At 53.4% G+C, this 12,627-nt stretch overlaps 1 protein-coding gene across 14 annotated transcripts in view; it reads left to right on the top strand.

The window, feature by feature from the left end:
* The window catches only part of CELF2 (CUGBP Elav-like family member 2), an 829,878-nt gene that overhangs the window by 743,653 nt on the left and 73,598 nt on the right, over window positions 1–12,627 (top strand). For all 14 annotated transcript variants that reach the window (XM_046013183.1, XM_046013181.1, XM_046013180.1 and 11 more), the window contains one exon: window positions 6,295–6,343. In XM_046013183.1, the coding sequence (XP_045869139.1) occupies window positions 6,295–6,343 (49 nt within the window). The remainder of the gene's footprint in view (window positions 1–6,294; window positions 6,344–12,627) is intronic.

Genomic DNA, 12,627 nt, shown 5'->3' with positions numbered 1-12,627 from the left:
GAGAAATCACGCCAGACCTCGGATTTCACACGAGCTCCCGAGAGCGCGGCTCGGGAATGGCCGTCTCTGTCGCTGTGACATGACTGGACTCGTGAGGCCAGCAGCGACAGCTGTCAGCAGGGTCCTGCGCCGTTCCCTGTACGTGCGGTGACCTCCACGGACTTGGCGCGGTGGCTTTGCGCCAACGTTACGTCCTCGTGTTCATTTCCATGAGCCGCAGCCGGGCGCTTCCGTGACGATCGGAGGGCAGTGCGCTCAGGAGTGAGGGACGTGTGGCCCTGTCGGGACCCCCCATTCTGAAGACCGGCGGTGGGAGAGCCCAGTCTGGGGCCCCGCGTGTAGATGGGGACAAGGGGACGGACACCCCAGTGCCACTCACTCGTTAGGGGCTGGGAGAAGGGGAGGCTTTGTACCAGAAGGCTGGCGCGCCCCGACGCCGACCGACTGCTTCCCACGAGAGGGCCCACGCCAGGGGAGGGCAGCCTGCGTGTCCCTGACGCCATGCTCAGATCTGCTGCGAGCCTCCGCCCCTGACCTTCAAGAAGCCCCCACTCCTTGGGAGCCTGAGCAGGTCCCCAAGAGATGGACCCCAGTGACCCGCCGTAACTGTCCTCTTCCCTGGGAGGTCCCACCTTCTGTACGAGGAACGGAGCACTTAATACCCTGATGTCACCGAAATTCAGCAGCTGATTTCTAAGGAACACGCCTGTCCCCTCCCCCCACCAGGAGGGAAGGAGCTTTTAAAATGTCCCCTCTCGTTAGATCGCGTCTGTTCCTAAACAAACAGGGCTAGAGACCCAGAAGTTCACCAGTTACCTTCATGTGTAACTGGAGGCAAAATGTTGTTCTACAGTGAAATGAAAAATTCATGGGCAAGGAAATCTTCAAGGAAATAGATTTAGAAGGCTTTCTTCACAGAGATGCAAAATGTTAAGTCAAATTTACTGCCACGAATAGGATCCGTTTCCAAAATGATTGATCTTGGCGTGTCCCCAGGACAAGCACCATGCCGACATGGGTCCTGTTGTCTTGCCTCACTCTGAGGACAACTGACTGGGACACGAGTAGTAGACTCGCCGACTCCTGTTCCACCGCGCCTCGGAAGCCGCCCTGGGGGTGTCAAGGGCTGGCGCGGGGGTGTGTGCGATTCCTCAACTCCTCCAACAGCATGGGCGGATCGGGACAGTGCGGACCCCTGGAGACGTTTTTGGACACCGCCCACCCCATATGCTTATGGAGACGCAGATTTGACCTCATTAGCTTGTGTCTCCTAGGAGACTCCTTGTAAAAATTCCTGAAGATTGTCCTCCTCTAGGGAACCACTCTCAAGCCTGACTCTGACATTGCCTTAGGATGGGTGAGGCATGAGGGGATTGGAAGCCTGACGGCTGAATTCCCACGCCCTTCCTCTCCTCTGGTCTGGAGTTGTCAGCTGGGACCTCCAGGAGCAGAGCAGAGGCTCCGGGCACCCCCTCCAGTGGTGGGGGCAGCCACTTTCCCCCATCAGACACAGTCTAGAGAAGAAGCAGTCGGGGCAACCTGGTCTCTCATCTTTAGCTCTCAATGACGCAGTGAAGGCGTGCTGCTGGCCGTCAGTCTGGTTCTGAGTTTTCATTCAAGCTTGAGTTTCCATCTTGAAATTCTCCACTCCCCGAACATGTCCCTGGTTCTTAGCCTTGTCATGCTTTAGGTTATTTCATCTTTGGTGAATGACCTCCTTTAGTGACTTCTGTTCCTTCCTCTCTCTGTTAGAAGGTCATCACCCCATTCTCTTGTAGCAACAGGGCTGGTTTTCTCTTGTTCTGTGCCTTGGGGTGTGTCTTGGGTGCATATTCTCTGCTCTGAGACATCCTTCCCTCAGGTCCTGGGAGCGTTAGGATTCCTTCAGGATTGAACTCGAACACCGCTTGGGCTCACACACCTTCTCTGGCTTGCCCTCCCTGGTGTGCGCCCGGCGTCTCTGAGTCCCCACACCACGGGTCTCAGTGTGCGTGTGCCACTGATGTGTCTGTCGCCCTCGCTGCAGTGGGTCCAGACTCTTCCATCCATGTGTTCTCAGCATCTAACAGGGCGTCTGGTAAACGAAGAAATCAGTGAACAAACGCATAGTGCTAGTCCGGGTGCATCAAATCGTTGAAACCATTTCCTGTGGTAGGAAGGGAATCTCTTTATTACACCTCAAAACTTTCCAGTCACTTTCTCGCTCCACTCAACAAATCTCCCAAACTTCTTTGGACTCGTGAGATTTTGAGGAGATGAAAGACCTTTACAAGAAAGATTCCTCCAAACTAGGTTTTCTTGGTGTTAGTGGTGGTGGTTTTTTTGGTCTTCCTTGTTTCCCATAAAACCGTAACTCAAATGAACTGTTATTGACAAGGAGCCATTCTTAATACAATACTGATCGAACACCTTTCTCCCAGACGGTCACGGTGCTTTACACACATGATCTCCGTAGTCTTCAGAACATACCTGAAGGGGGGCGACTGCCCATTCAGAATTCGCCAAGCTCTGACAGCCCAGATTTGCGCAGCTGACTTTCCCTCTCTCGGGGCCGGGGGAAGACCGCAGTGGAGTTAAGTCTGCAGCAGCGATGGCCGAGTTCTTACTACTGATCTTCTATCCAGAGCCTTTGGGGTCAGTCTCGGGTCAGAAATAGAGCTGGTTCTCCTGGCCGCTGCAGGAAAACCGAGAGTCAAGTCTTAGGGTAATACTCGTCACAGAGCTGCGTAGATGACGGGTTCGGGGAGGTCAGAGGAGGGAGGGTGACCTCTGCCTGACGGAGGATAGCAGCGTTTTCAGTGGGTGGGGCCTGCACCCTTCATCATAGGCTCATGTGTCCAAGTCCTGAGTCGGGTGGTTAGCAGAGAAGCAGTGTGATCTGCGGGTCAGCGGTCCTGGGGTAAACGGCGAGAGCTTAGAGTTTTGATTCCAGCTCTGGCGTTAGTCAGCTGTGTGTGTCCTTAGTGAAGTGCGGCCTCCCTTCAGACATAGAAATGAAGAGCATTGGGCTGGATGCTCCCCCAGGCCCTTTCCAGCTTTAGAGCAGAATGATTTCTGTTCTTGCAGAAGCTCCCAGAGCTCCTGCCCCAGACCTCCCTGCATGTGGGAAGTCCATCTGAAAGCCGGTTGTGCTCTGTCTGGGGGCCTTTCCTAATGTTGGCCACTGTTTGTTCTTCTTTCTCTTTGTGCACAGGAGCCATGTGATGGATCGAAAGCTCACTGAGGGCAGGAGTCCTCTTCGTTCATTTTCGTGTCCCGTAGGTAGTGCAGGTACACTTGCCTCCCATCTCCTTGCCTCCACCTGTGACTCTCCTCTGAGGCTCACGGCTCGTTGGAAAAGCTGTATGGAAAAGAAAAGACTGGAAAAGACAGACTCTGCCTTCTCATTCTCCGCCCCCGACTCCACTGAGCTTTTCATATTCCCCTCCCGCCCTTGGCAGCGAATCTTCTTGAAATAGTCATGTCCATTTCTCCTCTCTCCTGCTCTCCCTGTAACTTCCCCGCTCTGTATAACTTAGTGTTCGGGCCCCCCACCTCACAGAAGCTGCTTTTGATCAGTTCCCAGAAGAGTATCGTACTGTCATAGCCAAAAGGATCCTTGGGCATTTTCGTCGTAGCAGCGAGCGGCGCATGCGCTGACCACCGCCTTGCTCTGGAAGCTCTCCCCCGAGACTCCTGTGGGAGCAGCTGTTCCTCTGCATCCCTATTCCATTCCTCTTTCTTGATATTCTCTGTGATTCTCTTGATATTCCTTGGCTCTTGGCTCTTTTCACTTCACGTTTCCTCCTGGACAGTCTCACCCACGCCCACGGCCCCAGAGCCATTGCTACAGCCTGAGACGCACACCCCCAGCTTCTCCACAGCCCCGGTCACATCGGGTGTGGCCTGTCCAGACCTGCACTAAGCAGTCTCCCCCAAAACCACTTTCTCACGTTTCCCCGATTTGGGCCATGCTCCCGTGATGGTTCTCTCTCCCCCACCTCCCTCCCCACAGCCAGCCAGTTGCCTCTGGGGTTTAGACCGTCATCAGTTTCACTCAGGTGTTCCCAGTAGCCTCTCAGCTGTCTCCCCACCCCCCTCTGCCTACCCCAGTCCCTCTCTTCTATAATCCGCCCAACATGCTGTAGCCAGAAAGGACTTCTCTGGAATTCAGATTTGCTCTCATGGCCCTTGCTTCTTGAATCTCCTATGCCCACCTTGACTTTTAGACACAATTTCAGTCCCTTCATACGCAGGATCTCGGAGACCCAGGTGCCAACTGTGTCTTCGTGCTCCCTTCCCCACACACGCATTGGCCTCCTCGCTAGGAGGAAGTGTGCTTTTTCTCACCACTGTGCCTTACACACGAGTTCTCTTGGTCTCAGGCACCATCTCCCCCTTTTCTGCCAGCAAGTCTAGCGTGGCCTTTAGGACTCGATTCACTTACCCCGTTCTCTAAGAGCCTTCACTTTCCTCCCCAGGCAGAGTGAGCGCCTGCTCCCGTGAGCTCCTGCACAAGCTTGCTCTGGGTCTAGCAGAGCACCTCCCACGTGGCTCCTGGCGCTGTTGGCCCGTCAGCCGCCCCCCATACACACTGAGTCCCCGAAGGGCCTGAGCTTCTTCCCTGGGCCTCATCCCCCAGTTCCTAGCCTAGAGCCTGACACCTAAGTGGGTGCCTCGCCCCTCTGTGCAGAGCGGGTGGGCAAAGGCCGGCTAGAGGGGTAGCCCCTCAGGGACGCAGCCCATCTTCCCCGAGCGTTGTTAGCGTGGGACAGAGCTCACCTTACCCAGCCCAAACCAGGCCTTTCCACATTCTACTTCTGTCTGCTTTTTAGGGATAAATGCCAGTCTTTTCTGAAAAGATTGAAAAGTATCTTTTCTGAAACAACACTTGCTGACCCCTGGACGTCCCGTTGTCATTCTAGTCTCTCCTCCACAAACTGAATGTGTTAATAGAGCAGGAATCTGAATAGACCCCACATGTCAAGGCCTGTGTCCTGTGCACGAGAGCATCTTGCCTTTTAGAACAGACGAGGCAGCCCTGGATTATTCAGCCCCTCGTCCCCTGATAGTACTCCCTCTTTGCTGGCCCCCTCGTGTGTTGAAGACCCTGCCAGGCATTAGCTGCACATGCCCCTGACTGTCTGATGATAATTTCCCAACCTTTAAGTGCCGGAGCCAAGTACCATTCCGCTTTCCTTTAAATTGGATAAAACCCAGAGCTGGGGCTTGCAAGTGCTGGCAGTCCACCGGGGGGATTAGAGGTTCAGCAAGAACGGGACCCATTCGAATAAAAGCATTTGGACGGCCAGTGATTCCATCTACACTGGGGCTCTGAGGTTCCTTGGTGTCTGGGGAAGTAGGAAGTGCAAGGACCGTTGAACGTGGTCGGGGGAATTCATTTTCATTGGAAATGGTGGTCGCATTCAGCACTCGGTGGATCGCCCATGGCAGTGAGGTGGGCATTGTGTAAAGAGCCACAGAGCGCCGGGGCACCGCGACTCAGGACCCGGCACCGCTTTGTCCCAAGGTCCTCCTGCCCCTGCACACGGACCGAGCGGACCCGATTGCAAGATCCGTGCCTCCTGCCCTTCCTCCCCCGCCCCCCCCGTCCCTTTAGTAGCTCCGCATTCCTGGGTCAGACTTGATGTTTGGAGAACGTACATAATCACGCCTCAGTCAATCAACCGCTAGACCTTCAAATTACCCGTGACCGTGAGATCTAAGAAAGATCATGCAGCAGAGCGCATGGCCACCAGCAGAGCAGAGACCATCTGCGTTGAAATGTGTGACATGCTACAGAGTAACAGTAGCGTTATTGTTAGTGACACTACATAGTGAGGACACTTCTCTCAGCGTGGCCTGCGCACTGTTCACGGCGCCCCCTTTACGTGCCCTTTGCTCATTTCGTTCCCGGCGTGTCGGTGTACCTCTGTTGCACGGATAAGGAAACTGAGTCTCAGGGAAGTTAGGACGCTCGCCCATGATCACGTGGCGGCGATGATGAACGGCGGAGCCAAACCTGCCTGTCGGATGCGGGCAGAAACTCTGCTGAGTGACAGAACCGGGTTGCAAGCTCAGGTCCGGCGGCAAAGCCCAGTCCTGTGCCGCGGGGCCCAGTGGCGCAAAGCGTTCTGCTCCCGAACGCCGCGGCAGGCATGCATTTTCGCGGGGTCACATTCAGCGGAGAGAGATCCCGTTGTTACTGATGTGTCCTCGGAGCAGGACGAGGTCTCAGGCGTGCGAGTGCGGGGTTTCTGAGACCTGCGCGCAGTTGTTCAATCTGCCTTTACTGTCTCGCTTTTGTGTTTTTAGATGCATCATCCCATCCAGATGAAACCTGCAGATAGTGAAAAGTCAAACGGTAGGTGGTGACCGACTGTCTCGTGTACTGCTGTCTGTCTCTGTCAATGAGGAAGCCAGCGGGGGAGGGAGGAGCCGGCCCCACGCGCCTCCACTCCAGGAGAGGCAGGAGAGCGGCTCCCGGGGTTTGCCCCGCACCTGGAGGCTGGAGAAGTTCACTCTCCCGCCTCGTAGGTCTCTGGTGTGGAGATGTGTGAAGACGTCATGGGAAATGGTTTTTTGTGCCCCCCTGTTCGGGGCTTGCTCTGGGTGGTGACTCGGTGGCCTTTGCCTCTAGTTGGTCCCCCGCCCACAGACCATGCAGCCCAGGACCCCCAATGGGGAGGAAGGACCTCAGGGTGTGCAGAGGAGTGGAAAGGGCTCGCCCACCGGGAATCCCGCTCTCTCTTCTCCTCCTCTGGTGTGTTCCTCCCTGGCACTCTCCTCTAAGTTGTACCGATACATTTGCATCCGAATTCATTCAGAATTCAGCCCGCTGATTACATAAACGGAGGCTCAGTGCTAAAATATGCATGGGACACGGCCTGTGAAATCACTGAAACTTACCTCTCCACGACGCGGAAGGGCCAACAGCCACATCTGTCTCCCCCAACTTGCTGCTTCCATCTACTCCCGTCTTCTGTCCCCGTTTTGTTCTTTGAATGTACTGAAGTGTGTGTTCAAGGAACCTTCTGCCTTCTCAGACCGCGGCACGTCTCCGTCCCCCAAGACTGACATGATCAGCACTGTTTGCTCCCACAGGCAGGTTCGCAGCTCATTAATTAGTAATCAGGGCAAAAGCCATGCACTCAGAGATCTGCATATCTGCAAATGTAAATGATGATTGGGGTCTAACTCTCTCCACAAGGTATTTTTTGCTAATTGTAGTGCATCCCATTTTCTGGCTTCTTTCTGGCTTTCTTTCACAGACTAGGAAGTTGGGGTGAAAATTCCAAGTCATAGCGTGGTGCCACCAGTCCCCCGCTGGTCTGTCGGGGACTAGACTTGGGTGCCCGCCTCCCGCCCCGACCCCGTCTTCTCCGTCACCGCGCCTCTGACAGTCTGCTCCCTCCTTCCTGTACTATGTACCGCAAACCCTGCATCGGGCATCAGAGCGTCTAAAACCTCGCCCCGCTTTCCTACAGGACCCGGGTCAGGTGACCTCACCTGTAATTCAGCAGTTACCCCGTGACGACTTCCTTTGCCCCGGGCCTGCTGCCTGGGGCTGGGCTGTGGCCCGGGGTCTGAAGCAGAATAAGGGAAAGGACTACAAAGACACTGTCCTGACCCCACGGAACTTCCTGACGTTGAGTCTGCTGATCTGACGGTCATGTAACGACTGAACTTGGATCTCCTCGTTCGTGAAATGGGAGTGATGGTCACTACCTCCGTTGATTGGCTTTTTTTTTTTTTTTAATTTAAAGACTCACGTAAGATACAACAGTGTTTTGCAAATGGTAGGCCACCACGTCTATAAAATGAGGGTTATTGTCACCTTCCAGATTTTTCTCTGGCCTCATAGGCTCTGCACTGAGAGAGTCAACAGTGCTGACTCCTGAGCCTTTTACCCCACAAGTACACATTTACAGTCCGTTCTGTTTCTCCTGGGAGAGAGGAGTTGTGTGCTTGGGGGATGAACCCTGTCTGAAGGTCATCTGGGAGCTCCTGGCCCCTAAGAGATGCTCCCTTTCCTTTGGACCCTGAATTCTCTAGCCTGTCTCAGGACAAGGGCCATGAAGGAAGCTTTGTCTTATATCTGAACCTTACGTCACCATTATAAAAACAGGATGAGTGAGAGAACACCCCTGGAAATGTTTAACCTGACATCCCCGGGTGGTGGGACCATGAAAGGTTTCTTCTGCATTTGCTGCTCTATGGACACAACGCCTGACTCAGAGAATCCGCTCCCTAGGCTAGCCGCCTGGAGGTCGCACCTTGTTCCCAGTGTCCGCTCTGGACCCTGAGGCTGTTGTCCGCTCTGGGTCCAGAACCACAGGAACAGAGTAGGACTTCTGTCAGCCAGCCATTCTGCACAATCTCAGAAGCCAAGCAGGATTAGACATTGTTTCACTAAGACACGAAGTTACCTAAAAACACCGTTGTCCAGGAAGCAGCTCAGGGCAGCCGGGAAAAGCTATTTCGAGGAGCCCAGACTTGACCCCTGACCCTGCACATGTTAGCTGGGTCCTTGGGCAGGTCCTGTGCCCTCACGCAGCCCATGTGTCTCCGGCTCTGAGAAGGGGTTGCGTGGTCCACAGTCTGAATTCGTGTAACGCCCACCTTGCAGGGTGGCTCTGGGAGCACACGAGCCGACGTCTGCAAAGAGCTTCGCGTGATACCTGGCACTTGGTAAATGTCCACTCTGCCGGGTCGTCCACGCACCTGGGGCAGGTTGAGGCAGCTGTGTTCCTGCATTTTGAGCAGTCGAGGCTCGCTTTCACAGCAAGGCATAACTCTGTACACACGAAGGGAAAAACCACCTCCGCAAACCGTCTCGTTGGGCCAGATCTTCCTTTGCTTTGAGGAGTGACCCTCACTTTCTGCGTTTGGTGGGGGGGTCAAAAAGTATAAGCGGACGGAAAGCGCCCTTTAAAGCATTTTTCTTCATGGAGGCACAAAGCCTATGCCAGGTGTTGCGAAGACTGAGCAGGCTTCAGGGTTCTCCTCAGACCTGGCCGAGGAATCAGGAGCGTCGTGTCGTTTTCTAAAGCAAGTATTAAAAGGCGCAAGTCCTTTCTGATTTCACATGGCAGTTTTGACAGGTAAGCGTAGTTTCCAAAGCTCAGAGCGCACAAAGATTTCTTTGGCTGCGATGCTCTCGGTAGCTCCTGGAGTTGTGAAAGGGAGATAACGAGCTCTAATTGCACCTTTATTGAGTTTTGCTGACATTTATGGATAGCACAAAGGACTCATCACAGTTAGACAGTTACCATCTTCATTATCAGTATGTTCGGCTCTCGGAAACTTTGTATTTGCTGAGCAAGAAAGGGCTGCTAATCACGGATTAATTAGTGATGGACAGATGAATTCCAGAAAGCAGTCACTCTCGGAAGCCCTTTCGTCCATCTAGAGATTCTGACAAAGGGAACTGCCATGGCGAGCCCAGACCCACTAGGCTGCTCTTGGATCCACCGTGCCCTTCAGGATTTTCCTGCATGGGCTTTCCAGATCTCCAGGCCTCCTAGAGCCTGCCCTCTTAATTGGCTCTTATTTAAGCTGCAGCCTCTAGCATCTTTCTGCAAACTCACAGCATTTTACTTCTGCCCTGGTGCTTCTAACTGTGGCAGGTGTTCAAAGAAAAAAAAAAAAATCCCATTCTGGATCAGAAATAAAATGCTGGGGTCTTCAGGAAGAACACAGTGAATAAATACCCCAAGCTCACAGATTGCAAGTTGTCTTACCATCCTTACACTCGGTAGTGGCAAGGCCAGCGGCTTGAGGAGGTATGGGTTCCAGAGTGCAGACAGGATCACCATCTTTCATTCTGTATGCCATGGGAGGGCCTCTTTTCCGGCTTTGTTCGCTGTGCAGAAAAAGGTACGAGCTGTGCAAGATGGAAAAGTAAAGTCAGTTGCTGGATCTGAAGTCGGTCTAGCAGTAAATGATAAGAAAAGCATAGAGGTCACCTTTGGTTCTGGGCCTGGGGGTCTCAGTAACCAGCCAGTACGAACCAGTATGAACCAGTGTTCACTCTTAGGTCATGCCCTTGCTTGAGAGAGTTGGTGTTTTGTTTTGTTTTGCTCTACTTTGCTTTGGTTGACTCTGTAGACAGAGCATAAATGCCCCTGCTTTAACTGTCCAACCTCACAGCTTGTCAGCGTTGCTTGGAGCCCCACGTCCAGAAATGCCAAGTAAGCCCTCTCTTCCCAAGGCCTCCCAGACCCCTGGTGTCCGTGCCTTGAGTTCAGAGCTCGTGGGTCCAGATGACGGAACATGGTTGGGGAGCTCGGAGGCCTGCAACCCTCCGCCAAAGATGGGATTCGTGGGCATCCCCATTCTCTCACTTTCGGAGGCCCTGGAAGAGGAAGAAATAATTTTGAAATTCAAAGTGGAGAGACTCACGGATTTGGAGGCAGTAATTAAATGCCATATGTTAGCACTAACACCTTGAAAAGTTGTTAATTAATTCAGGCCGCCCTGAATCCAGGTGTGACTTTGACAGATTGTACACCAGGGTGTTCGCACAGACTCACAATTAGGGGTTTTTCAGAAACGAAGTTTCTATTCCCCGAACTTAGAAAAGTCCCCACTTAAAACTTAAAATGTTAACCCTTTCCCACACCATGGGAGGACAACTTGAAATGGTTGCTGGTTATGGGATAGCTTCTGGTCCCGTCGTAACAGGTGATGGGGTCAGCCCACCTGCACGGTGCACGGTGTGAAAGGTGTCATCCCTTGGCCAGTTGTCAGTTATCCTTAAAGAAAGTAGACTTTTCCCCTGCAGGGCAGGGACCTAGCCTTTCCTTCCTTCCTTTTTTTTTTTTTTTTTTTTTAAATTCCCGTAAAGCACTTAACACAATACTATGGACACAGTAGGTTCCTTTAAGCAACCCACGTTCCCGTGGACTGGAAACCAAAGTGAGCTGCTGCCTGCCTGTGGAGACTGAGGAATAAACCCCACCAAGAAATTCATCAAAAATCGATGGAAAGTTCAGTGAACGCAGGATAATTATGTTTGTTTAAGATGCTGACAAAGCCGTCTAGGGATCCTCAGCCTAGGAATGCCAGGAATAAGTTCTACAGAAAAGTTTTCACCGGGAAAATTCGAGGGGGGAAGAAAGCAGGGAGTGAGCCGTTCTCCACATTTGCCGTTTAAAGCACACGCAGCCCCAGCTGTCAGGACCACGGGGATCGAGGGATTGCAAACATCCAGCTTCCCTGTCAGGGCGCGCACACGGGAGGGCATCAGCATTTCGGAGAGCGTCTGGATGGTGCAGGTTTCCATTCTATTTCCTTAGTGACAGTTTGGTTATGAAAAGAGCGTTCTCTTCCATCTCCTGACCCGGGTTTAGCCGGCGGGATGCCTGGGAAGCCAGGGTTTGTTGGCAGGTGGTTTCCAGTTCTTACTACGCATCTTAGGAAAAATTCATTCTTTTGTTTACTCGGGAGCTGCTCATTGAGCTCACGCCAGCATCCGCCGTAGCCCCGTGCCATTATGATAGGTTTCCCAGTGAAACCAAGGACTTCCTGGGAATTTATCATTTGCTTCTGTTTGAAAGAACCAAAATGGGATCCTTCAGGATAAGAAGAAATTCAATAGGATATTTTTTTCACTCTCAAGATACCAGCCACAGCTTCCTCCTGTAAAAGTCCCAGGGATGGTGAGGGGCGCAGGGGGAGGTCACAACTGCGACTCGAAGTTTGCCGCTCCCTGTTCTACCTTGTTCAGTCTGTTCCTTCCCATGGGGGGATGCTGTGTTCCCTCTGGGCCACTGCGTCACCCTGGTGGTCCCAGTGTTGGTGAGCACAGATGCTTCCTTCCCTGTAGATCTCTGGTAGCTCACCTACTCTGATGGGCGAGAAAAGAGCTTAAATGTAAGATTGTTCATCTAAGGGAGGAAACCAGGTCCTCACTAGCTTCCCCTGATGACTCAGAGCCAATGACACCATTGCCCACATCCACTCTGATGAGGCTTAACCCAGGACAGGGTGTTCCTGTCCTTACACTTTGAGCCCCTCTCGATAGGAGCAGCAGGAAATGATGCCTGTGGTGCCGAAGCCTGGCTGCTTTCCTCTGTCCGCCCCACCGTGTGCTGCCCGCAGGCGTCTCCCAGTCTCGCCCTTGCTCCTTGAAGTCCAGCTTAAATGCCCCATCCTCCGTCTCCCAAGCCCTTCTCAAGCCCTTGGGTGCACGATCTGTAACTCATGGCGCTACGCGTCGCAGCTTCCGCCCGGGTTCCGCAGAGCCTCATGTTTCTCTGCGCTGACTCAGGAGCTGCCCGAGGGCAGAGTGCGGCTGGCGGGTGGGATTCTGGGCTTCAGTGTTTCCGCCCCACGCCAAGTACTTCAGTCACCCCAGCCATGTAGCAGGGCCCCCCCCTTTGCTCCTTAAGAAGGACATCAAGGAAAGAGAAGAATTTAAACCCATTTTATGGGTGATAAGACCAAGGTCCGCAAAAGTCCTCTCTCACCCCAAGGTCACACATCAACTAGGTGGCGGGGCTGGGACCAGGCAGGTCTCCTGACCCGGCCCTGCTGTCCCCTGGAGGCCTCCTCTCCCTCCTCTGCTCTCCTAGGAAACGTCACAGGGGACAGGACTGGAGCCAGGAGTGGGACAGCGGGTGCGGTCCAGGCTAGGACCCCCCC

The sequence above is a fragment of the Meles meles genome, chromosome 7 (genome assembly GCF_922984935.1).
Source record: "Meles meles chromosome 7, mMelMel3.1 paternal haplotype, whole genome shotgun sequence".
Lineage (NCBI taxonomy): Eukaryota > Metazoa > Chordata > Mammalia > Carnivora > Mustelidae > Meles > Meles meles.
This window is presented reverse-complemented; position numbering and strand designations above follow the sequence as displayed.